This window comes from Pagrus major, chromosome 14 (assembly GCF_040436345.1).
Source record: "Pagrus major chromosome 14, Pma_NU_1.0".
Lineage (NCBI taxonomy): Eukaryota > Metazoa > Chordata > Actinopteri > Spariformes > Sparidae > Pagrus > Pagrus major.
Window position 1 is genome coordinate 12,231,216 of NC_133228.1, and position 27,753 is coordinate 12,258,968.

At 42.0% G+C, this 27,753-nt stretch overlaps 1 protein-coding gene across 1 annotated transcript; it reads right to left on the reverse strand.

Moving 5' to 3' along the window:
* Positions 1–1,480: 1,480 nt before the first annotated feature.
* tmem168a (transmembrane protein 168a) lies at positions 1,481–14,366 on the reverse strand. Its single transcript, XM_073480756.1, has 6 exons — positions 14,318–14,366; positions 12,635–13,595; positions 11,248–11,523; positions 9,325–9,467; positions 5,600–5,877; positions 1,481–3,128 (listed from the first exon to the last, which is right to left on the reverse strand). Exons 2-6 carry the CDS (start codon positions 13,466–13,468, stop codon positions 2,578–2,580), a joined length of 2,082 nt encoding a protein of 693 aa, XP_073336857.1. The 5' UTR covers positions 13,469–13,595; positions 14,318–14,366; the 3' UTR covers positions 1,481–2,577.
* Positions 14,367–27,753: the final 13,387 nt, after the last annotated feature.

Consider the following 27,753-nt stretch of genomic DNA (forward strand, 5'->3'; position numbering starts at 1 on the left):
ATATTATATGTTAGGGAGGTCTAAGGAGTGAAATGCATGCACTTATTTTGCAGGGAAAAATTTGGGATTAAACGGGTTAATCTAGTTTGGCACATAAGACCTGATGTAGCACAGCTGCTCTGTTGTTGTTAGCGGTGCAGGGTCAAGCATGTGTGAGCTGACCAATGAGAGGAGACCGGGTATTAGGGAGGGGGGGGCTTAAAGAGACATGAGCTGAAACAGAGCGTTTCAGACAAAGCTGACGTGTTTTTTGAGCACTAGAGCACATAAAACTAGTAGTAACAAAACAAAATGATGAACTTGAAAATTAGCATCAAATGTCTCCTTTAAAACCAAACAACTGGCTCAAAGGAAGTTAAAATTGTGCTCAGGAAGAAGACGAAGTTGCCACCCCCCCTGCGGTGGCGTCAGACGGATATGAATAAACAATAATAGAGCAGCTGATGGATTTGCTGCTCCATTCCCTGTGCTAAGATTCAACTTGGGCTATAAAAGCAACATTTATTTCCCCAAATAAATTGCAGGCAGGCGTCAGCCACATCACTTTGCCTGCATTAGAAGGTAACGCCCCATGACAGGCTGTAATTACCCACAGACGACAGACTCAGCTGTGGAGAAGGAGAAGCAGGAGCAGAGAAAGGCAGAGGAGAATTGGTGTGTGCGCTTGTGTCTACACATATATGTGTGTGTGTGTGTTCGAGAGAGAGTGTGCGGCGGGCTCTGACTCAGCACATCCACACGGGCCTCAGAGGCGGCTGGCTCTTTTATTACCTAATCCAGTTTAGGAGATGAGTCTGGCCCGTAATCTAATATTCTCATAAATGATTCCCGCCATATACACGAGTCCCTGACTTTAGCTATGACCACAGCTCGCAGGCTACAGCGATGAAAAGAACGCCCACACACAAAACAGCATTTATACTTGTCTCTTTTTCACTAATTGCCACTGTGAATACTCAGCTTATTGCTCATGCTTGCCTAATGGTTTGATATTTACAGCACCTAAGCACAGGAAGTTAAAGAGTGGTGAAAGGTCGCTCTGGTTCATGCTATTTTTCTCCTCTGCGTGTTATGGATGAAAGCCGATATGAAACGTTGCGTCTAATGTCAGCTTTCATCTTTCCAAGGTCTCCCCGAACCGTGCTCTGTGGCTAATAGCGCCCTTCAGGCACGAGCTAGGCCCTGCTAAAGCTTTTTGAGACCGGGTGAAATACCCAGCAGCACCTTGGACACATGTCCAGCCAGGCACTGCGACTGAGGTGAAAGCTCAGTGAGCAAATCCCTCAGAAATACTGTGTCATGTATTGTTTCATTTTCCCTTCACACCCTTTCTCATTTTTTTTCTCCCTTCAGCTCACAGTCCTAATATTTGCCCAGCGATGCTAGCATTTCCACAGAGAGTGGAGAGTCTGTTTATTCACTGTCTGTAAAGCCAGTCTTGATGTTCTTACATTTCTCATACAACTACACGAGACAGCAATCGGTTTATTATCAAGGTTTAATTTTGACATTTTCAGGCATAACTCAAGAGAGGCACGTGGGGAATTACATGTGGAAAAATGCCACTTGACCTTTTGGAAACGTCACAGTGAAAAACAAAGTTTAAGGCAGCAAACCACTCCAGAGTTTATGGACGTGTGGGATAGAAATCCAACACGGCAAATAAAGGAGGAAAACAAGGATGGTCGATGAAAGTTCCAAAGATCAGTGAACCGATAAAAAGCATCGGGAGCTTTGTGTTTTGCCCATTCGCATGACAAGTTAATGTTTCACAGCATGGCGAAGACAACAGCTACAGAACTTCAATGTACTGTTCGTGCAGAGCAAATTACTTCTTCAACTTGGATTAGTTTGTGTAAATAAACAGCAGGAGGCACAAGACAAGGCCGGTGTCTAGTGATGATGTGCTGTCTCACAGCTGTCTTTGTTCAATTCAGGGGGAATAAAAGCATATTTAAACTGCTTGATAGTGATGAGGAAAAGACCCGACAGCGAGAGTGGCAGGTTGGACTGTCCCAACACCAGAGGGTCACCGAGTTCAGCCACCGACATTTACTGCATCCTGTTGAAAGGCCCGAGGAAGACACTTCCTGCAGTTTAAGTTAAGAGCGAGCTAAATCCTCTGAATATAAATAAGAGGCAAGGCAAGGGGATATATATATATCTATATACATTTACATATAAAGAATTAGCCATTCGTATTTTCACTTTAAGGCACTATGTCGTAGAAAAAAAAGCATGTTGTAACAAAAAAAGTACCTTCAAAAGGAATAATTAATGCTTAATGAAAAAACAGTATTCAAAAACATAACAAACGCTCCCAAAATGTTACAACTTATACAGAGTTTGGTCTTTTTTTTCCTTTTACCTCATAAAAGAACCCATAGTAACCTACTTAATATGGTTTTATCCACTGTTACTTCTTTAAGATCATGCAGGGTGTTAATTTGTTTGGCTTTTCACTCCCTCATTCTCCCTTAAATTATGTAATATTGAGTTGATCTTTTGCTATGAAGTTACCAGCATGACATCTCCACATTATGGCAATTAAATATGATGCAAAAATACATTTCATTTCTACGAGTGCACCAGTTTAATTCCCTGCCCGGTGTCCAGTACAGCTGGCGGGAACCAAGCCAGTTTACACCTCCTGAAGCAGCGCAGACACACGCTACATAACCAGAACAGGTTGAGGCCGCAGCACCAGTTGGAGAGGTGCACCATGGGATATGTCGCCTTGGGAAAGTGGGTCTTCCAGTGCTTGGCCACGTCGCTTCCGGTGGGCAGATGAAGCGTGTAGTCGCTCCAGCGTTTGGAGACGCCGTACATGGCCATCACGCTCCTCCCTTTCTCTGACCACTGGGTGTCGCTGTCTGGGTTGCAGTTGAACTCCACCCACTCGGAGGTGAAGTCCCCGAGGATGGGGATGTCTCCAGCCTCGGGGTCCACCCCGGTAGTGGACAGCTCAGCGCCCTGCACGGCTATGTAGACGCCCTCCATCCTGCGCACCTCCTTCACCCAGGGGAGGGAGTTTTCGGTGTCGAGGACGAGAATGAGACGGGAGCAGTGGCTGGTGTTCTTCTCCTTCCACAACTCCAGCAAGTGGCCAAGGTGGAGGCTCTCACCTCCTGCAGAAGATGGGATGGAGAGAGAAAAATAAATACATGTTCCTTTGTTTTGTAGATTATAGTTCTTTTTGAACTACATATATCTATCTGTCATCTATATTTTTATGTGTATAGCTTCAACAAACTCGCTAAGAGAGATACTCAGTGGTGCTTTAAGAGATGCTACTGGTTCAGTGTTGTTCAAGGACATTTCAACAGGACACATGGCTGTTGATGGACACAGTGCCTTTTTAGAGATCAAACCTGTCAACTTCCACTTGCAGGACTGTCTGTCCGTGTGACTGCTGTCATCATGTACCCATAAATTGCTCAAAGTTGTCGTTTTTTTCAGATGGCAGATCCAAAGCACAAAGATCAGAGCTGTGGTACCTCGTCTACGGATGGACTGAATTACTTCCACTACCTTAAAATCATCATTTATTTTGGGAAAGTGCTGGGTAAGTAAATAAGAGCGGAGGAGAAAAATGACTCCTACTGCTGGCTACAGAACAACGCCACCAAGGACTAACATATATTGCAAAATTGGGCTGCTTCCACATGCTTAAAATCTGCAACAAGCCAATTTAGAGACGCATGCTGTTGCAAAGCATTTTGCACGTATTGTTAGAGAATATAATTTAGGACTGGACAAGACTAAAAATATGACTTGAAATCTTGTAAAATTATCCACTCAAACACTGACTGAGAATGTCCCTTCAGGTTGTTGACACAGAGAAGTGATTATCTTTTCAACAGGGATATTTTTTTCTTGTTTGCAGCAGCACGCCGAGATAATGTGTCAGGTAATCTCTGAACAGAAGAGCCGGGGCCGACACGGTGTTGTTAACCTGCTGTGATTCTCATTTCTGGTGAGGGAATGCTCCTGTCACAGCAGACTGTCTGCAACTTTCACAGGATCTTCTCCACTGGCAGACAAACTTCGGTGGCACGTCCTTCACACTGATTTTTAACTCTTTTGGCTTACTCGCCTGAAATGTGCAAATTGGACTCTGACTGACTGAGAGCAGGAGGAAATGAGAAGAATGGTAATGAGTCTGTAATGCAAGACCAGTTTGCAGGGAGAATACAACATTTACCTAATGCCGTCCGACACAACAGCTCTGCAGTGAATACTATTGTGTTCAGTTTTTTGGTAGGAGACTTTGAGATAATTAAAGTTGACACATTTAATCTTTTTGACGTTGACATAAACTGTTTTCACTTGAGGCAACGGTGTCAGCATCCTACAGGAAAGCTTTCATAGAAACCTGCTTGAAAGTTGTTTGAAAATGCCAAAATAAATTATTCTTGTTCTACATGACAGTTAAAGTAATTGTGCACTTCTCCTTTAGTCAATTAAGATACTCAGAGCAGGTAATGCTCAATAATAATCACGGTGCCTATTAATAATGTTTTTTAGATGTTTTTTTTAATAATACAGCAGTTCAAGGTTTGTTTTTTTTTATCTATGAAGCACCCCCACAGCCTTGTCAGGTGAATAATTACCCCTTCATCAACACAACATGTCATGTTTAAAATCACCATCACTTGAACTGATTTATAACTGGATGCTATTTATCACTAAAACATCTCAAGTAGATGTTTTTTTTTTTATTCAGCTGAACTGTTAATGCTTTAGTCAGTTTGGTCAACTTTGTATTTGTATGATGGAGTGGAAGAATTTGGACATTTCATACATTAATGTTAGCTATTTCAACCATTTATCCATTACCTCTAGCTAATACTTTCAACTCTTTATTGATGACCTTTAGCTATCTATTTCAGATTTTATCCATTCCTTGAAGCTTCCCATTTTAAACACTAATCCACTACTTTTACCTTTATAAATCATCTATCCAATACTGTTTGTTATCCATTTCAACTTTTCTTCCATAAAGCCTATTTCTACACAACTATGTGAACCTATTCAGACCTCTCTGCTCATTTGCTTGCTACTTCTCACACACTCTCAATCTCAAAATGTGAAGTTCATTTTTCTCAGTCCACACCATGTAAATATACAATGTAATAATAATTTCTTTTGTTAAATTAGACAATCTTTCCACATACTCTCAGGTAGCCCTCTGGCTACAAATACCCCTGATTGAGAACCACTGTTGTAATAGCTCAATTCTACTGGTGGTAGAAATGTAATGTAGAATGGTTTGTAAATGTGTTTTGGATGATGGGTGGCTGTCAGTGTAGTATTGTATTTATTATAAACTCATGTTACTGCTGTATGCACTTTAATATAATCATTGAGGTTAATGAAATACGCTACGTCAATAAAATTGCCTTCCTTGCCCTCCTTAGAATTGTAAGCATGTGGTGGTAGTGCAATCACGTGAAAAATATCAGTGTCAGGCTGTTAATTTTCATGCTTATTTCCACTGAGTTTCAAGATTACATCCCTAATACATCCACAGAAATTAAATCAATGAGAGGGGATTTAACTGTGAGTAAAGACAAAGAAAAATATGTGGATCTCTCACCAGCCAGAGCCCAGGCACCGGTGCCTTTGTGTGTGTGCCCGCTGTAGAAAATCAGATATGTGTCGTGACGAGGCCCGTCTTCTGTGCGTAGCTCCAGAAAGTTGCGCAGCTTCGTCTGCAGGGCCTCCAGCGAAACACCACTGGTGGAGTAGTCGCAGCCGAACGTCTGGATCATGTGGTGGGAGAAGAGGCGCTGCACGTTGTTCAGCATACCTGTAGAGCGCATGTTCAGCTGTTGTACCTGCTCAGGTGGTAGGAGAACGGGCTGGCCATCAGCGCTTGATAAAAGAGAGATGAGAAGATGTGAGAAACTTTTTTAAATCTACTCTAAGGGAGACTTGAGTTGGGTGACTTGTCAGAGGCGAGGGTGGAAGAGAGAGATGGGGCGAGAGCAAACGAGAGCTGAATGAGTGAGAGGTTGATAGTCTGACACATACCGGGGTGGAGTAGCTGTCTGCATCACTGGGGAGAGAGGAGACAGGGAGCAGAGGATGAGAAGAGATGGGGGGGTGGGGGAAGGATATGGAAGGCGTAGGAGTGGTGGATCACTGCTGGAGGAAATGACATTAGCCTCGGGGATGTAAAGGGAGTCGAGAATGAAAGGAGGGGAAGAAAATCGCAAGAAAGGAAGAGGGTATGGAGAGGAGCATTGAGCACGGTGACAAGAATGAGAGTAAGAACTGAGGTTAAAGACAGCTGAGGGCAAAGTGATTTTAGAAAAGTGTGTGTGGATGCATGTGGCACAAAGCCTTGCCTGATGATAACTAGTGAATGATAACACAAAGGAGGCACACACACACACACACACAAAGTCAAGGCTAGCAGCTATATCGTATATTTCCATCATTCTCTGGACTTCAAGTAATTTACGGCCAAGCGGGTTGCAAAGTCATACTTCACTCTTTAAAGACATCTGTATCGCTCTGCCATCATTTTATACCCGTTGCATCCATTATCACCTGCAACCTCACCATGACAAGATCAGGTGAAAGTTTATCTAATATAGACAGTCCTTGTCTTAAACTAGATTTCCATTAGATAAACTATTTCCTTCACATTTAAAAGTAAATACAACATTTTCAGCCTGCTATAAAGACATTCTACCCTTGGTCATCTAAACCTGATCTGATCTTGTCAGATCTCGCAGCATTTGAGATTCAAACCACATCTTCCCCTCTTAGACTCTCTTTCATCCTTAAAAAAAAAATCCTGTATTTTTCTCCACAGCTCTCTCCTCCCTCCCTCCACCCCTCCCTCCTCTCTTTCACAATTCCTCTCCTTCCTTTCCCGTTTGTCCCTCTTTTGCGCTTTTACCACCACCCTCCCTCGCTGTTTACGACCTCGGTCCTCTCCTTGTGTTTTCTTACCGTCGTCTCACCCTCCCTGTTTCACCCCGTTCGCCTCCACTTCTCACCCCTATCTCTCTAATGTCCCTGTGGGGCTCTTGTCATTGTGAAAACATGATCTGCAGCCATCAAACAGCCGATTATACACTGCTGCATTCTCATCATGCTCTCAGTCCTCCCTACGGACCCCTGCGCACCCGGCCTAGCATATAGAGCACCCACAGCTCCAGTAGGACATGGGCCTGCATCCAAAATCACCTGGAGAGTTAAACACCAGTAAGGCTGGCATTCCCTTTGAATGATAACGCTATCTATCAGCTAATAGATTCAAGATCCAGAGAGTTGTCAGAAATATTGTGTGTGAGTATATATATATATATATATATATATATATATATATATATATATAATATATATACTATATATATATATATATATATATACACACCTGCCAAAAATCTCCAACAGCAAGATTTCAATGTCTCTGAGGGGCTCTTGAAGATAGCAACACTCATGTATAACTTATGGCTAACTTGTGCTGTTTAGAAGGCGAGACATGTCGGCATCATCAAAACTAACTCGGCTATTTCAACAAAACGGGCACTGGGAGACACAGAGGCAGCAACAGCTAATGGCTAACTGCTCCAGCTGAACAACTTAGTATGCTGCGGAGGGAGCACAGGAACGATCCCTTAAGGGCCCAAACATTAGCGGCATGTTTATGCATAGTTATTGGCCTATTTATCCAGTTGGTTTTGTGTTAACTGAGGAGGGAGTTGGAATGAGCGATCATATTTACCAGCGGCTGGGATGCCAAGAAGTCAGTCCAGCATGTGTTTATGAGTGTTACTGTGGTGTGTTTTGCCGCTGTGTAGGTTGTATTAGTTGAGTAAGAACAAAGTCATGCTTAAAGCAACATTATGTAACTTTTTCACCTTAAAATAGCAGCTTCAAAATCATGTTGATGGTACAGTGTCTTGTAATAGGGTGAATGGTGTCTCTGTCTCAGCCACTCCGCCCCCCCTATCACTTGTTTCTGCACTGTGTAACTTCAGTGAGAGGGTACGATCACAGCGTTACATACATGTTTACTTCAACATACAAATTTTCAACACATAACAATGATATAATGTGATGAGTTTTGATTGTTGTTAGCACCTATATTACATCTGAGAAATTACAGACCTGGGATTTGTATTGAGAACAGTGGTGTTGCACTCACAAACTGTGGGATGGGGTGGGTAAAAAAATCTGTTCACAAAAGAATCGCGATTCTTGTCTTCTATGAATCTGAATCTATTCACAATTGACAAAAATCAATTTACTAAATGTTAGTTACTAGCTTGATGTCGAAGAATCGTCAAGAAAAAAGGCAGAACTAAACTGCACGGGTAGGGCAGCACCTGGACAATTTACAGGGCTGTCAACTTCTCAGTCCAACTCTGAGAGAGGTGTGTGCAGCAGAGTCAATAAATGCCTCATCTTAAAGCTGCTATGTGAAAACAATATTATTGTAGATAACAACAAACGTGTAAGGCACTGCACATGGATAAATGTTTTGTTCTTGTAATGTTCTGTATTGAAAAGATGCGGCTCTTATTTTGTACTTCAGTACTTTGTACTGTCTTATGTTAACTGCTGTAGTCTGATTATTGAAAGGACTTTCTGAATAAAAGCGGAATTTAAATGATGTAAAAGCAGCCATATGCAGTAATATAGATCATTGAGGATGCTATACACTGCACCAGCTGACAACCACTAAAAAGGTAACAAACACACACAGCAGCATTCAACACGATAAACAAACTCTGTGGTGAGGAAAATAACTATGCTCAGTCTGTTACACCTCAAGAACCCTGCTTCTGCTCAGCATCTTGTACAACGACGGACCCCCCGTAGCTAATGGTGCAGCAAAGACGCCGCTCACGCTGCACTCTCCTTTTAATAACACAGCAGAGCACACCTCCTTATTTTGTTGTCCACATACAGGCATGAATGCTTTCAAATTAATGATTTCATTAATTATTGCTGTAAACCTTTGAAAATAAAAAGGCTACAGATTGTTTATCTTAATTTCCAGTTGTGTTTCATATTGTATTTCAGCAGATTAAGGACCCCAATTGATGTTTTAGCACAGTACACTGGAGCAAAAGACTGAGAATAGTGCCCCCTTTTCTAATCATTCAATCGATAATCAATTTTGAATCGAAAATTGATTCTGAATCGAATCAGACACACAAGAATAAAAGCCGTCAGTGCTCTACTCACTCTTCCTGCATGCTTGCCTGTGAGCTGTGCTGTCACTTGCCACTACTACATATTTTAAGTTAAAGTATGTATGCGTCTTTGAATTCCTCTGTCTCCTTCTCTCTTCCGTACCTGCAGTAGGCAGTAGGTATCACCAGGGCGTAGCCGACACAGGTTCCCCCCAGGCAGCTGCCCAGCTCGTGGAACAAGCCGTGGGCCAGGGACTCCAGAGGCAGCACCACCAGCAGAGCGCTGAGAAAGAGACCGTTTGAGGGCTGCAAAAGAAGCGAAAGAATCAGAGTCACTTTCATTCACAGCTTACAGCTTGGACCGAAGCAATCAGGCCCAGTTAATTGGTGGTGACACTTTGCGAGACAGTTACACAACACAGGACTGACACAGTGTTATTATCGCAGGAAAAACATGACAGGGCAGAACTCAAAAGAGATGCGATGCAGTTTGTAACAGCAGACTAAACGTACATCACAAGCATCGATTCAAAAACAGACATCTGTGTACCTTCTGCACAGCCTCGAGTGTGCAGAATAAAACTACTATAATTTTATCTTCTTGTCACGTCCTTGAAGTTTCTTTTCTCTAGATTTAATGCTTAAAAGTCAACTAGTCACATACAAAATACGCATTCTTGCGCACACACACTCATACATAATACCATGTAGTGACATAAAGCAGGTCGTGTTCCACAAAGCACTGTAAAGCTTTAAGTGCAATCAATTTCTTGAGTCACTGTGATGGTATAATACAATGCAATTTAGCATACTCAAAAAGCCACTTCGATTTCATAGCACGGCGATGTATCTGAGGATGCAAATCAATACCTGCATGGTTAAGTGGAGCCACACTTGAGTCTGCAGAAAATATTGAACAGCCTAGAGTTCGCCTGAGTCGAAAAATGTGTTACACTCGCTCATTGAACTTTTATGAAGTTTTATACCCCGTAAATGTGTATTGCCCTGTTCTCCAGTGCCTGAATATTATAAGCAAAGGAAGAACAATACAGTTAAAGAAAGATTTTATAATATTATGCAATCCAGTAGTGGTTCGCACAGATTGATGATTGATTTGCAGTACCAAGCTGTGGGGGTAGAGGGATGCTCATGAGCAGCTCTGCACTTAACAGCATTGCATTCATGAGCCGAGTCATTTCTATGCGATTGCACAGAGGCGCGATTCTGCTTTTCAGTTAATCCGCACATGAACGCATTTTCACGCAGACTTTTGGAGGAAGACGTAATACATATGATATAAATCATAATGTCTTTGAACTGGCACATTTATTTTGGTGGATCGTCCATTTAAATTCAATGGAAAGCAGTGAATCCAAAGTGGCCTTAAACATCGTTTGCATAGCGTTGAATCAACACCTCGCTGAATATTCCTGTTTTCACAAAGGCTGCATTTATTGCTGACACTGCATTTGATTGTACCAAGGTTGCTGTTATTTTGTGTGTGTGGATTTAAGTGGTTGACCAGATGTTACTGTATTCCAACAGCAAAAGGTGAACAAAAAGCTGTAAAACATACACAGGAAGAGCCAAACGCTTATCTTCTCATGTGTGACTGCAGGCAGCTCCCACGTTCTCGGGCAAATTTGCAACCGACATCAACAATGTGCACATCTCAAATTAGGACTCAGGCCCATGAGACTCTTACAGGGTAAACGTCTAATAAGGCTAAATAAGTTATTGCTGCTCTTTATGCAAGTAGATAGGGATATTAAAGCGCTAATTAAATTGGTTCCGCATGACAGCAGAAGTGCCTCAGCTTGGGGAGCAACTACTAACGACACAGTGCCACTAGCATCTCTGTCCAGAGTTTATAACATGGGTGTGGATGATGTTTAAAGATGCTTGTCATGAAACTCAAAGTGTTGTAAGAGGAAGAATTGGAGCAGGAACCTCACCATGTATATGAAATTATCTCAAAAGAACAATACATTAAAAACCTTTTATTTTTAAGATGCTTTGCAAACTTGGTAATAATAATTTCTGATGTGAGTTAAAGTAGTCGTAATCTCTCCTTTGTCTCTCCTACCTGCCAGGACACGGCTCCCAGTATGACCGTCGACAGTATACTGAAGAACACCAGGCGTTCTGAAATGAGGCAGAAGTGTCTGATGCCCCTGGAGGCCATAACTTGCTCGAGACTCCGGCTACTGGATCGCTGGGCCCGCCACGCCTTCTGACACTCGCTCAGCTTTGTGTGAAAGCCCCATATTGTGATCAGCACAATTATGTGGCAGATTGACCAGAAAAGGCCAAACAGGCAGAAGCCCGGGATCACCAGATACCACAGCTCCAAGTGGCCAAGCTATAGAAGGTGAGAGAGAAGAGTCATTAAACACAGCCTTAAAATATGTAACTAAGTTATACAAAGTGCTGTATTGATCGTTCAGGGCTTTCCACATGAATATGGAGCCAGCTAGTTGGAGACAGTAGCCAACTATGGAGGTCTGGGGGCATGCCCGGCTGTATTCTGTCATTTAATATATTGTTTAGCCAGGCACATAAATGCACTCTTATTCGACAAAAATAAACATTTCTTTAAGGAGGAACATTTTTAATCTCATGTCTTCTCTAGCATTTGTATGGGTTTTTAATTTATTTATACAATAAACCTAAAAAATTACTTTAAAATTACAAAACATGTGAATCTCTTGACTCAAACCATGTGGATCTAAGGACTCATTCAACTTCTAGTCATCTTTGTCTTCATTTTCATCCTCACTATTATCTATTCTTATAGTCTATGCCCTGCTCAAAAATGTATTACCAGTTTTAATGTGTTTGCGATGTGTCTAGCGATGGCTTTGCTATAAAAAGGTAGAAAAAAGATAATTTGTTCATTCTTTCATTCATTAAGCCCATAAACATCTGTAAAGTCACAGTTGAATAAGTTGCAGTACTTTCTGTGGACTTTTTGTGTTGTCTGAAGTAGCCCGTCTAATTAGGATGTCCCCTCTCTGTGCAATCACAGCGATTCTTAATGTGTTTGTTCATCAATTAGACGACTCTGAGCTCTCATATTGACAGGACACAACCTCTCAGCTGAGTATACGCACACACATGCTCATATAGGGCCTCTGGGAGCAGAACTGATACAGACAGGCACGTTTCTTTATCTTCATGCTTGCACTGTTTTGAAACAGAGGCTAGAGGTTGTAAAATGTTTATGCACGGCAAATCGTAACTTGTTAATCAAAACTGTTTTATTGAGTCAAAAATGAATATAATTAAGTTGCCAGATGGACTTAAAATGAGTAGTCATCTGTTCGGCTGGCAGCCGATGCTAATGAAAAGCTCCAAAATGCAAAAATACTGTTGTATATGATTACAAATTTAAGAAATGGTTGAGTTTGAAAGCCACACAGAAGCCCTGAAGACTTCCATAATAAAAACTGTCAATTTTTATCTGAATGTACCTTTAAGGCAGCCAGGACAAAGAAGGCCAGCTCGGTCAGACTCAGAGGCAGCAGGGACAGCCTCCTCCACACCTTCCCCATGGAGAGGACTGGTATCCAGCGCTCGGTGGCCCCCAGCCCACTGAAGTACACATCCAAGACGGGCTCGCACAGCAGCCTGCCCAGGTAGCAGCTTAATGCATAAGGGTTTGCTGCAATGCCTAAGGCATGGAAAAACACAAGTGAGGTAACCAAGGCAAAAGTGGCCAGGTTGGGCAAAGCCAGGAGAGACTTCATCCTCAGGTCCACGATGAGAGCCCCAAGTGCCACCACCAAGCCTATTATGGCCACTGACTTGTGAAGAAGCATGGTTGTGCTGGCAATGCCAAATCCCAGGAGCTCCAGCAGCTCAGTTGACGTTAGCAAGGTGGGTTTGTAACGGATGGAGCTGCATATTCGCTCGGTTACAGCCCATACTGCTTTCATGATGACGCTGGCTAAGAGGAGATAGTTGGCGACCAGTTCCTTGACGTTTGCATCCAAGGCGGGGCTGTTGAGGAAGCACAGAAGACCGAGCAGAAAACCGAACCACAAATGGAACAAGCTGAGACTTGCTTTCTCCATGGCGAAGTAGTAATGGAGGATGCTGGCTATTCCCAGGACAAAGAGGCCCAGGATGAAGATGACCAGGATCATTGGTTCACTTGTCACCTCCCAGCGTACGTACATGCCAACGCACACCGCCACGAGGAGGTTGACGCTGGACAGGTAACCCAGACAACGCACTGATGTAAACATGTCCACCTCTTTGGGTCCATCGGCTGTCAGCCCCTCTTCTTCTTCCTCTCGAGCCATGGCTGACTTAAAACAACTTATCCAAATATAGTTGAAGTCAGTCTTCCTCAGTCACGCTTTCTAGACTTGCACAGAAGGGTTGCAAATGGAGGACGGCGCCTCTTGATGACATCTCCAAAATCAACCCCTGCGACAAATTCAAAAAGCAGTGTTACTCAAGATAATAACCATCAATCTACATCCATTAGTCAGGCATCTTCTTCGTCACCCATGTTCAGACAAACACTTACTAGTTATTCTTACTATACTAACTATACCAGTTATATTTTTCTCGTCATTTACACATTCCTAACCATATAAAGTGTATTAATGATTAATAAATGTTATAACTAAGCTACAGTATGATTTCCCCTACTTACAAACACTAACATGGTTAACACACAGTGATAAGCAGCCAACAAATACGAGCTAAACATGTAAAATAGTGTTTTTCTCGTCATTTACACATTCCTAATCGTGATAAATGTATTTATAGGAGAATGCAATGATTAAGAATAAGCTACAGTATGGTTTTCCTGACTTACTTATAATAATAATGGTTAACACACAGTGAGAAGCAGCCAAACAGTCGAGCTAAACGTGTGAAACACCTTGACAACATATTAAAAAGTGAGCGCGGCCCTGCTGTCAGTTTGTGACGATGTGGCAGCACAGTCGAGAAGTTTGCTAACTTGCGTAGCCTCCCAGCTAACTTTTCGCTCACGGTTAGCTTGCTAACTAGCCGGTTCACGCTTTAATGTTGCCTCTTTTAACGTCAAAAGAACAAGTAGCAGCCCTCGCACAAACGTCAAAGTGAGAACTGTGAAAATTATAAGTAAATAATGTCTTTATCGTGAATTTGTTGCTTACATATTGTTTGTTTGGATGACAGCAGCTACGCTTCCGGATTCCGAAGTACGGCTTCTCGGAGGTGTCAGAACACACGAGCTTCGCTTTTCAGGCTGATTTCGATAATCGGCAGGTCTACACTCACACTCGCTCACCTGCAAAAATGTAACGTGACGTGAAATCTTCAAAATGGTTTTAAAATAATAAATTACTCATTGTTTTGTTTTTTATAAGGCTTTCTTCAGTTTGTTTACATCCTGTTTGAGTCCACGTGTGAGGAAAGCGGATGCTGTACGGGATGTGCTGAGGCAGCATACTGCAGACATGAACAACCCACGACTGAATTAATACCACAATAATCAGAAGAGCATAGTAACATATATAACAACACAGTATCTGCGTAGGCGCTCGTTTATTTGCATTTGTTAGATTTGTGTAAAATGTTTAATAATACGAAATATAAAATATGACACTATGTTGATATTACATTGGTCAGTCCTGGCATTACCATATTTTCAAACAAAGTATATATTACATTTTCTTTTTGTCATTTTGCACATGCCAGCTTATGATAATGTCTGAATATTTATTTCAATTTTTAGCAGGGGTGGAAGTAACTAATCACAACTACTCAAATTACTCTAATGAAGTCCTCTTTTGAGGTAATAGCTCTTGTACTTCTATGAGTCTGTAATTTTACTTGTACTTTAGTATGCATTACACCGTGTAATCTGCTCAGTTACTTTAAAATTTACATTTGAGTACAATTGTGAGAGTACAATTTGAATGAATATCTAAACATTTCACTTGCATCTTTGTACCCAATAAGGCTATCTGGTCACAAATGGGCCAATGAAAACTCTGACACATGGATTTTAATACCAGTAGTTTTACTTGTAACTGAGTAATATTTCAGTAATGTAACTGTACTTGCACTTGAGTACAGATCGTCAGGACTTTTTCCATATGTGCCATATGCCATAATGTAAGAAAGCCTAAATACACCTACAATTCTGGATAGGAAATCAGACTTCAATCTGCAATTCAGCAGGGATTATGTATTTTTTTCATCAACCATTGTTTCTCCTCATTGCAGGGACAGCACAGGTGGAACTAATAGCAATAACAAGGTCTCTGCTCTACTGAACGGTCCCAGTGAGCCAGTATGCACAATGCCCTAGAGGTCACACCTGAATGGAGAACAGCAATAATCATTGATATTATTGATTACACCTGTGCCTTTTCTGATATGATCATTTCAAATTGCTCATAGTAGAGCCTCAAGCTTTGGACAGATTGCAAAGTATACTCTCTACTGAGATTGTTTTTTCCCACCTCAAACATGGTTACTGGCTTTGATTGTTTAAAACCTTGATGATTTTACTCAGGCAATACAATATTCATGAAACAACAGTTCAGAATTGTGCAAAGATAAGTCATGCATGCCTCCATGATTACATGAGGAGCTTCAGTTTGTCTAAATAACTTATATTTGTATTAAAATTGTACTCTGAAACATATTTTGGTTGATGAAGCTGTAAAAAAAAACAACACAACTATTATGACATGAGTAACATCTGGATCAATATGTGGCTCAAATGCCTACAATAGTACAATATGTATGTATTTCTGACTATTCACACAGCTGAAACACCATTTTTTTGCTCCAATCCTCCAACTCCCTCCACAAAAGTCTGTATCATTGGCTTTGTAAACCAAGATAAACCCATTGGCCTCTAGGATAAGAGGCCTATTTGCTGCATTACTGAGGAGAAGCCTGTTAAAAGGTTTATTTAGGATTTTCTACTGATGCAATGTGATAAATGCAATGATCAGGGGAACATCAAGAAGCAGGCTTACTCAATACCCGGAGGATATAGTAAAGCAATCCAATGCATGCATGTGTGTGCATTTTTAATGCTTGTTTTTTTTTTTCTTTTAGTTTGTGTTTGAGCGTTCGGCTTTGATCAGATGGTGACATACGGCACAACTGGGAACACACAGTTCTTTAGCCCCCTTTGACTGCTTACGCACACAGCCCTCTTTTCATGCAGCGGTTACGGCTGAGTAAGATGTAAACACTAAAACATATGATGATATATTTGTCCTCAGCTGCAATCTTTACATTTTAATTGACCTGTGAAGTGAATTATGAATGGAGGCTCTCGATGAATAATGCCAAAAATGCTAAAAGAATATGGATATTTTTTTTTTAATCTTGGCTTTGATATTAATGTTTCAACCAACTCAGTGACACCAGCTGCTGTCAGTTCACATTACCATGAGGGGAGCATGCTTTAAAATGGTGCCTTACAGAACATTCATGCTTTAACACTGTGCAACTCCTGGACAACAACGCCACTCTCCTCTTGGGGAAAGGCTGTAGTGGTGCAGCTATAGAAGTCTGTTATGCTTTTAAAGAGAATAAAAGTGGAGCTGATGGATTGGTCTTGATCCAAATCCTTCTTACAGGCGATGCAGTACTACAGTACTAACCTGGAAATGTAGTCCCTTTGGTCCCAAGACTCACTCCATAACCATCCACTGAATTGTGAACAAGCACCAGCTGTTGCAACTTTATTTTGCAAAGGAACAGGGCTACAGTATGTGTAAGATAAAGCTACTTTTAAAAGAAGCCTCTGGTTGATGACGACCAAAAGGCCATTAGAGCTTCCTTTAATTCCTTTCAACATCCATTTATTTTGGGATAAAGAACAAGATAAGTAACACAATGAAGAAATCACCACATTTATTTAATTAGAGCCTGCATCCATGCATAATTAAAGAATCCAGTGATCAAATAATTTCCCAAAACTGTGGTGGGTGTGCGGGCCCGGTTTAATGAGCCGTCGCTAAGAAGCAGAGCACGCAAACTGATCAGAGCTCATGAATGGTGCAGTAGATTTATTATGATCTCTTGAAGGTTAAAGCGCTGAAAAATCTTCAAAAAAGAAAAACCCCACATGGATACACACAGGGAGATGGAGATAGAGTTAAGAATTAGGTTTAAAAATGGGGAAGGGTTACATGAGGATAGAGGTGTGTGTGTGAGAGAGAGGGGTGAGAAAGGAGAGGGATATAGGAGACTAAAGGAGACAGGTTCATCTGAATTATGCAGAGGCTACCTTCATTCTGATGTCAGACACACCTCAGCACCACCTGCGTGTGCCTGACTGCACAAGACACTGGCAAAAATTCAAACACATGCACCATAACAAGCATATCCACTAGCCCGAACTATAAATATTCATTTGTATTTGAATGTCAAATGAGCATTCAGAAGCTTAGCTACTGTATACAGTCGCTAACTATTTTAAAGGGTGCAATATGTCATTCAAAACATTTAAGAATTAACTAAAATTATCAAACGAACGTGAAGAAACAACAGCATTATGTTGAGGACATATCTACTTAAGCTGGCACGCAAACCAGCTGGCCCCGGGCCTGAAAACCTCTTTCTCCCAGCGGTCCAGAGCTTCTGTGCTAGCTGTGTAAACACCAACACTCCCCTGGTAGTCCAGCTAGCTGCACAGCTAACTGAGCTAAAAAGTTAACAATAGCTACATTCATGGATGTAAAAAAAAAAAAAGAATATACTTAGAGGCAGTCCGCAGTTATTGTTCTGGTGATATGTTGCCCCTATTTGTTGGGAGTATGAATTCAAGGGGCCTTTTTTTTTTTTTTTTTTTTTTACATGTATCGCACCTTTAAGGTAAGGGATAACACAAAAAACAAAACCATAAAATGCTCCCATATACCTCATCCCGTGAGCCCTGAGATCTCAAAATCATTTAAGAAGACCTTTACACCCTGTTTTAAGCCAAAATCTTCACTGTAGCGACTAAGCTAAAAGATTTAGCACACACTAGCCCCGTCTGAAGTAGATGCATGAGCTTGACTGCTTGTTGAGGGTGTAAATATTCTTATTTTTTTCAAAATCTATTGATCTTGGGTCCTCCAAAGACATTTATGTTATTTTTTGGTTGCTTTTTTTACACTTTAAAACAAGTCCCCATCTACTTCAGTTGTTTAGAAAAATGCTGCAACGCTGTTTCGCCGTGAAGCTCCAGAAATGTTTTGAGGACAGCGACACTTCACCCGACTTTCCATCGTCATAAGGGTGAGCAGTTAATGTCTGAATTTTCATTTGCGAGTGAACTTGTCCTGCAATGTTTGGTCTGAGATAGGATGGGAATTCTGGGCTCTGCCGTGAAGGTCAAATGTACTACACGCATCCAGCATTGACCTCGACGCCCTTTGTTTTTGCCTCATTACATAGAGGACACAGCGCTTCCTGCGTTGGCAGTGATCGGAGGTATATCGTGCTGCAGAATCATCGTCCAAGTACAAAGAGTCCTGTGTGGAAACATGAGCTGTGATTTAAAAACCCTTCAAAGAGGAGAGGACAAAATTAAAATGAAAAAAAAAAATTCTATTTCTACTCTTTGGGTCACTTGGGATTTTATCTATCACGCTTTGTAAGCATCGCTGAGCAACCGTCTGAGATGAAGCCATCTAATTGAACGCTACCTTTCTGTATCCTTCATCCTGACAGCACAGAGTTAAGTTCAGAGGAGCTGAGATAGAACTAATTTTACATGAAAGAGTCATATTCAAATATAGGTCGCTCGGTATAAGGTGCGCCGGTCCGTTTGCCCTTACGTCGTTTGCCAGTCGGTCGGCAGGGCGCGTCCTCTTTCATATGCCGTAACGGTGCAAGACATGCGTGGGGTCCCCTCGGCCGCCGAGAGAGGTCTGTTCAATCAGAGTTTCATCTTCAGAGAAATCAATGTGATGGAGCGCTGCACCCAAAGTGGATGTTAGGAGAGGCAGACAGCATCAGAAGCCTAAATCAAAAGCCGTCAGTGCTTGGTATATCCATCAAGGCTGAAATGAATTTCGGAAAAAAAGGCCTGTGACTTGAGTTAGAGGGAAGGGACCAGGGGCAGAGACGGAAAGATGAGAGGGATATAAGCAGATAAGGCCGCGAGACTTGTTGACTTTTGCTTCTCCTTCAGGAAAAAATGTCCTTTCCTTTTTGGATGGTGGCGTGAAAGAAACCATGAGGGCGACAAGGAGAGAATAAGAACGAGGAGCCAAGAGGATAAAGCAGAGACAACCTCAGAATGTTATAGTCATTTCCCTTCCTTCTCTTCCCCGACAGCAATATTCATAAGGGCCTGTGACTTCTTTTTTATTTCCTGGGAAATAAGGACAGGAAGCGCGCTCAGTATCTCACAGAGAGGATGTTAAAAATAAATCCCCCCCTTCTGCTGATTAATGCCGAAAGGAAGTGAAATCCACCACTCACAGTCACTTCCTGCTCAAAAGGCGAACCATCTTTGGCGGGACGGGCACAATGCCTCATCTGCCAAGACGTTGTGTCATTTCGCGGGGATCAATTCAAACAGCTATTACGCCGCTTCATCCCCTGTCAACAACGCAGACACGATGCCAGGGCTGAAGATGAGACGCGCTGAGGAGACGTTCCTCATGTCACGGTTGCGGCAGATGGGGAAATTGTTTGGATGAAGCGGGGCTTCACAAGAGATTCTGACAAAGAGGGAGTTTTTCTGATTATAAGAGGAACAGAGCGTTTCTCTGACTGCTTACACCTTAGAAGTGCAGACGTTCTTCTCCTCCATGAGCATGAACTTTGAATATAATGACCAGTTGAGGGCAATCATACATTACCAATCTAATTTAGTCCTTTGCCTGAGATCACTGAGTGAAGCGGCAATGACTTTTTAATAACCTGACCTGTTCAGTCCCACTGAGCTGTGACGATGAAAAGTCTGATTCATTAATTGTGCCGACGGGGGGAAAATTACGATTCAAATAATGAATCTGTTTGTGCCATTGTGAGAAATGGTGTACACTCCCATAAAGTCGACTGTGCACCTCCGCCGAATGGATTTCCAGCCTGTGATCAACGGCGCTGATGATAATGGCATTGTTCATTAAACACACACGGTTTCACAAATGAGGGATTTGACTTCTATCTCTCTCGCCGAGCTTTAATGTGCTTGTGTTGTAATTGGCCCGGATTAGTCAGCGGTTTGTCAAGTGTGAACGCAGTCCAGTTGTGCTCGCCTCCCCTCGGCAGATGGATCTGAGGCAAAAGATTTGGTCACTTGATCTCCCTCCACTCTGTTCCGCCGTACACCCACACCAGCGCAAAGTGGGCTGGTAGAGGGAAAATATGCCAGAGGAATGGGGCTGCGTTCAGGAGTCTCGCTGTGCTTTCTCAGGTTTAACAAATCAGCATCTGTTGGCCAGTCTGGCAGCCAAAAAACCCACTGACTCCAACCTAGATAACAGAGATAGAGGAGGAGAGGGGGCTGGGAGTTGGGACACAAAGAGGAATCATCACTGTGCTGAAATGGTTAAGATACCATTTGACCGACTATTACTCTGTGTATGTTGTCCAAAAGAGGCACTGTACCTTTGGCCTTGGAGAGATTCTACCTTGCCTATATTGATTCAGTTTTTTATTTTTAGCCATACAAGTGGCTCTAAAGATAGCAGTGTTAGATGGTCGCTCCACCACTTTTGTCCAGATCTCTGCAACGACTGGAGGGACTGACATTAAATCTGTACCATATATTGAGGTCGTTAGTGAACAAATTAAAAAGACTTCAGTGAGTTGTGTGAGGCGCTAACTGCTAATAATAATAATTTTAATTATTGGTTAATATTCTCTCAATTTACTTATTTATCACTACAATTTCCTGATGGTCAATGTCTTTAGGTTGCTTGTTTTGTCGTCCGTCACCTTCAGTTAGCCTGTATTTATTTTTAGTTAAAGGTGCAATGTATAAGAATTGGACACCTGTTGAATTCATACTCAAAAGAAACGGGGCAGCATATCACCAAGGTAACTGCTAAGTGCAGCCACTGTTAGCTAGTTAGCTTGGTTAGCCGTGCATCTAGTGGTCTGGGGAGTGCTGGTGTTTACACCACTAGCACAAGAATGTTGGACAGGGATGGGGCTGGCTGGTTATATATTTCTTTTTGCTTGAAATTCACTTTAACAATTAACTGTCAAAATAGTTTTAGAATTTTCTCTTGATTGGCTTATAAATTAATTGACTAGTCGTTTCAGCCCCAGTACTAATTAGCATGCTAACAGGCTTAACTAAAATGGTGAACATGGTACCTGCTAAACAACAGCATGGTCATCATTTTGTCACTGTGAGCATATTAGCATGCTGATGTTAGCATTTAGCTCAAATCACATGCTTTGCTAGCCAGCTACTGGCATTACTGTAGACTCTAATAGTGCATTCATGTGGTGTTGGAATAATCAGAAAACCTAATGTGAACAAATGTCGGAGCAACAACTTGGAAGGTCGACAGTTGCCAAGCTGGCGTCACATGGCGCTGAAACATGGCGGACAAAAGTAAACATTGGATTGACAGTGACATGCATATTTGTAAAATATATTTCATGGCTTACATGACCAGAATCCTTTGCTCATCCTTGTCACTCAAATACTGGAACCAGCTGTCAATGTGTTGTTTCAACGCTCTGAGCGATAAAATGCAAAACATCGTCCATGCTGCTCCCACATTCTGGCTTGTGGGGCCATCTGAGGACCACATGGATGCAGCACTAGTCCTGTTGGAATACAGTCGATGCTCAGAGTGACTGTAGGTGAGCAGGTTTAGGAACCCTACTGCCAGTGTCACACAAATACAGCACTTTGACTTGTGTTACTGAAAGAGAAACATCGTTAGATAAGGTCAACGGCGGCAGCAGTCCCATCCCCCGACCTTCCCCATCCACCTGCCCACCTTTTTTCTATTTTCTCCCATCAGGCCTGCAGTATATAGCCAACCTCATTCTCTGCCAGCTTGTAAACTTAAATCTCTGAACTGCCTGCCTGGATTGTCTGCAGTTGGGTCAATTCCCTGTCTCACTCACCTCCGTGACAGTTACGCAGACCTTCCCAGGAAACGCTGTTCGCCCGATCATCTGAAGTGTGATAACTGAGCAACGAGTGACTCACATTCAGAAGAAAGAGAATTGACAAAGTGTCGACACACGAGCAGGATTTGTCTCGGTGTGAATAGGATGGTGTCACTTTCGGGACTGTTGACTAACCTGTTTACCGTGTGACACCACTGGAACACACCTGCAAAGAAATAAGATAAATAAGATAAATACTGCTGGAGACACACATTGTTGGCTTATTAGCGCGTGTGCAAATTAAGTGTTATGAAACTGCTGCTGTGAAATGTGTCATCCACAACTAGTGGCAGCACCGGGGCTGGGACACCTTCTGTGCACTAGCTGGTGATTCACTTCTACGAGTGCTGCTTCACAGAAGACACTCGCAGCACACATCATCATCTCTCTGTCTCTCTCCATCACACTCCCTCCCCTGCGTTGTGCCGCTCACGCCGTTTCTGTGTCACTCCTCCTCTCACTTGGGTCTCGCTCTTCAAATCGTTCGCTAGCTCGCTCTCTCTCCATCTTTAATATGGCACGCACACACACACACGCGCGCGCACACGCTTACACAATGTCAAGGTGAGTGAGTTAAGTACTTTCATGCATCATTAGAGCAGTGGTACCAGCGCAGAGATAAAGGCAGAGATGCCTGATTGCTCTGAAAGTAAAGTCTAAAATGCATTTACCTGAAAAGATTATTATTGGGAAAAAGTCAAGTACGTGCGTACAGTTGGAGTCTATTTCGAGGTATAAAATCAATGGGAGCACTTTTTAAAAATCTTCCTAAAAATGTGCTGGTGTGGTAGCTACAAAGAGTACGTGTATTAAAAAAACTACATATTTTCTCCTCAATATTAACTCTGACTTCTGAGCCTTTCCCAGTGGTGACGTAACATCCAAGTCTGAGGTGTATTTTGTAAGTTGACCAAGGATAAAAAGCGGAGGTCTGGCTTATCTATCACAGCCCCAGTTTGTGCCCTCGCACTTAGCTGCTGCTTCACCGTTAGCAATTCAGAGAAACGGGGTCACACACAAACAAGATTTATTCATTTTGCGGTGGCAGTAAACACAACACATGGGCCCACTTTGTGCCTCTAAAGCTCCACCAGACTACCTGTCTTTCCAGACACAGAGTCAGAATGGGAGATTAGCTCTGTCTACCAACTTTATGCCACGCCTCCTACAATCCCCAACTCTACTATATATACTTGGAGAAAGAAAGTTGTAAATTTACTCCTTGGGTGCATTGGTAAAGGGTGCCAGACTGTGCTCTGGTACTCTGGGTGACTCATGAATGCACCCATAGTTAAAGATACCTGCCAAACACAGGTGACACTGATACTGACTGATACATTGCTGGTGCTGTGCTTGCTGTCGTGTTCATAAGTTACTGACTTAAATGGGGCGAGTGACGGAGAGACCGCAGGATGGATCGGGATGAGGTAATGTATTCATATGTGATTTTATATGTGATATATGTGATCGCACCTGAGCGCAGGCATTAATAATAACTATATAAAAATGGCAGTCTTTTCACTGATGGTCTCGTTGGCTGTTACAGGTCATTTATAATCATCAGAGGAATCACGAGACTGTTTCATGAACACTTAAAAGTTCCTCATAGTCACTTTAAGTCGATGAAATACAATGCAAATATTGTTTCACATGTGTAAAACTGATCAAAATCATAACAGCGCAGTTACTCAACTGTCAGTAAATCCGAGTTGAACCACTGGTGTAGCAATGCTTGCACAAATGTGTCCTCATATCCTTTTGTGATAAATTATAGCTTGGAAGTTACATAATCTGATAGCTAGCATGTATTTTTTATTTTTTTTTTATTTTTATTACTACGACTTGTGTTTCAGTCACCACAATTACTCACTTCAAAAAAGTGACCTTAACTAACGGTCTAATACCGCTTTTGGTACAGTCCAGTGCATGCACAATATAAAAACCTTGCCGGAAATGACTTTGTGGACAGCACCTGCGATCTGCTCTGGTACAGAAATAGTCCTCGCCGCTGTAGCCATGGAACATCAAGTCCTATCAAATCAGTGAGAAACTCGGTTATACAGTATGAGACACTTTGTGCACATGTTACATCATTCAATTAGCTGCTGGCAAACGCCATTAAAGTCTTCATTTGCTTACAGTTAAACATAAAAATGTCTGCTTTTACAGACAGAATAAACAAAATGTAAAAGCAAGTTATTTTCTATTTACTGGATACTGTTTAGATGTCAGTAACCTGATAATAGTCAGTCCTCAAAACACATTTTATATCCCAGGTACAATCACAAATGTATTACTTTATGTACTTAATGTCAGCTTTACTGACAGGAGGGGCTGACAACCAAAATGCACCTCACTTGCACTCTAAAAAACAGGCTCACAGGAATGTAATATCTAGAAAATATCAGGCTAAAAAATACCCCAAATAATAGCTATTTGCTTTAGAGCTACGCAGGATGTTTCCATCAGCTTTTCCATCAACATTCCTCTGATCTTAAAGTACTTCTAAATTCCAGCCACATGCTTTGCTTGAATCTCAGACATGCCAGCGAGCGGTTACTTTTAAAAACAAGGTTAATGCAAGTTGACTCATATCAAGGGAGTTCAGTCCCCTTTGCTGAGTTTAAATATTCCAACATATGCGTATGGTGCATAATTCCCCACTTTTTGTGCGAACTCATTATAAGACATCAAGACCGAAATGCTTACTGCCGTATGTAGGCTGCCCTTACATCAGGAAGATTCAGAGGGAATGCTAAATAAGGTAATTAGGCTTGGCAACTTGCTACCGAGTGTAATCATTTCATAAGAGGACTCGCATTTTAAAGTTGCCAAATTGCTAGACGTGTGCAGTCTAATACAGTATGCAGTTATCATTTGCAGACACACATCACTGGGTTGTAAACAAACGCAAGATGCCCTTTCACTGCTGCACTCCTTTTTTGGGATTAAATCATTGCTCTGTCAGTTAAAAAAAAAAAGCACTCTGCCGTTTAAGGGGCTCTGTGTAACGATTTGTAGCAATTTAGATGTATTAATCGTTTTTTTAATGGGCCATATGTGAGTGGCTGGGAATGTAACATGATCAATCAGACCTTCCCCGTCTATCTTGGTTGCCTATACAAGCCCGTAGATGAGCAACATTAGCTAATGTTAGTTTATGTTTGTTTTACAGTAATTATGCCACTCGATCCCTGTTTTTATGTTCATTCTTTGTCTTTTTTATGTAAAGCACTTCGAGCTGCATTTCAATTGTATGTGTAACTGGTGGCGACAAGCGTTGTGTGCGTTTTGTTTTGATGATAAGGCCCAGACTTGGATATGTTTGGAGGCGATCTCCGTTTATTCTGACAAAATAGGTGAATAACTAAAGAGCAAAATGCATAAAACTACAAACTACAAAAACTGCAAGTTTAGGGCTTTAAATATTGGTTTTATATTGCTGGATTTGAAATCTCAGTGGCTACAGAGGAGAAAAAGAGGGTGGATCACCTGTCTACACAATCACTCATTGGCTGCTGTAGGCTCTAGGGCGTGCATAGAATCTCATATGTTCAAATGAGCTGTCAATTGTATGGATGCCGTCTCAGGATCTCCGGTGTAGAGGAATAATGGCATCATCTGTGAAGTGAGAAGAGTCTTTCTACAGATAAAGGCAAGAAAAAGCATCATCAATTTCATTTTGTCACCATTCATGCATGAAATACTTTGTTTTCGACTAAATATGTTGAGTTTCATGCACTACTGAAACGCTCACACTTTATTGGTGAGTTGCAAAACTTCATCCATGCTGGTTTGTTAGCTTGTTGTTTGTTTGTTGATTGGACATCGCCTACGTGAAGCTTTCTAACGATGCATGGCATGACTATACACTTCTAATGAGGCGTGAGGACATTTGCTTTGCTGTGTTTGTTTAGTTCGGCGAACTAGCTGGAGGGTGGTTCGGAAGAGGCCGAAACAAGGTCAAGCTAGCAATTAAACCTATGGATGTAAATTCAACAGCAAGCCGAAATAATGGAAATGTCACTTACCTTTCCCATGGAGTGCAATAACAAAAGGAAAGAGGTAAATGTGGGTGGTAAGTAAGTGAACGTAGGGTTACAGAAGAAGAGCCTCAAATGTTCCACATAATATTTCAGATTTTAATAATAATAATACTTCACATTACGAACGTATATTTAACTCTTAACATATGTTACTGCTGTATGATTGACCTTGTTACGTATGCATTCATGCAGGTACTACATGGGGAGGCCTACATGGGACCCCTGTGCGCCCTTCTTTTTCTCTGAGCTCCCCTGAGTCACCAGCACATCATAAAACGCTCAGATGTGCTGTCAGAGCCATTTGCGGTGACACACGAAATTGTCCTGAGTCATTCTCTTTCCCGAGCTTCGAGTGGCATTAGAAAAAGGGACGCCAATCACCGCAGAGACAGACAGAGCGAGCGAGCGAGCGACCTGTCGAGCTGTCGCCACAGCAACCTTCTATGAGGAAAAACCTCCCTGGAACAGCTGTTGTGATCTTGTGTGATTAAGCATGTGTTTTAGTCATCGTGAGCTCTCAGCCTAATAATAAGAGGTGGAGGGAATTAGAAATAAAAAAAAAAGCAGGAGGAGGAGGGCGAAGAGGAGGAGGAGGATGGAGAGGGAGAAGGGAGAAAACATTTTTTGTGTCAACTGAGAGATCACTTCTCTCAGACTAGATTAGTAGAACACTTGAAAGAGAGCAGGGATTTTGCCAGAGTGCGAGAGAAAGAGGAGGGATGGGGGCGTCTGGAAGAAAATGAAAAGCAAAGAAAATGAAAGAAAAATGTATGACAAGCCCTGAAGCTATATGAGGATTTATTACACAGTCCAACCCCAGTGAGCAAATAAGAAACTGCAGTTAAAATAGAACGCTTGGTGTATTACCTCATATACTGGAGGTACTTTGAATATTACATTTGTCTGTACTGCTGAGTCGGAGCATTCAGAAAAAGGCACAAAGCAAATATGTGTCTGTATAAAAATTGCGAAGGGTGGGGAGGGAGGAGAGAGAAAGAGAGGTGGCTTTAACAGCCGATTGTGAAAAGTCTTTTCTGGAAGGGTTGGAGGTTGAAGCACAATAAAACCAAGCCCTCGCCATTATACAGCACAGCCTCTCTCCTTTTGTTTCTCTCCGTCTCTGCATTTCCCGACAGAGCCATCGCTGGCACGCTTCATCTGCTGCCGAGTTTTCAGTCGTAAAAACCGCACAGTGTTTATTCAGACCCGCCTTTCTCACTTTTTATGTAGAGCCACCATTCCGTATAATGAGCCCGCAACGGCAAAGACACACATCCAGGCAAAGATATATATGCAATATATGCTGCTTCTTTGGCAAACTGATGAATTAGGAGCTGGTGGTATGAAAAAGGACAATTTTATTTTGATTTTATCTAAAACTTTTTCTGTTGGACTCACAAATGGCCGAGGGTCTTGTGAGTGTACCTCGTCAACCTTGG

What these genes read in the sequence shown, in the direction of transcription:
- tmem168a (XM_073480756.1), bottom strand. Translation starts at nt 13,468, where the DNA reads ATGGCTCGAGAGGAAGAAGAAGAGGGGCTGACAGCCGATGGACCCAAA. An exon ending in TTGTCCTGGCTGCCTTAAAG is followed by an intron (nt 11,524 to 12,634) that starts GTACATTCAGAT and finishes CACCTTCTATAG; the next exon opens with CTTGGCCACTTGGAGCTGTG. An exon ending in CGGTGCCTGGGCTCTGGCTG is followed by an intron (nt 3,129 to 5,599) that starts GTGAGAGATCCA and finishes CATCTTCTGCAG; the next exon opens with GAGGTGAGAGCCTCCACCTT.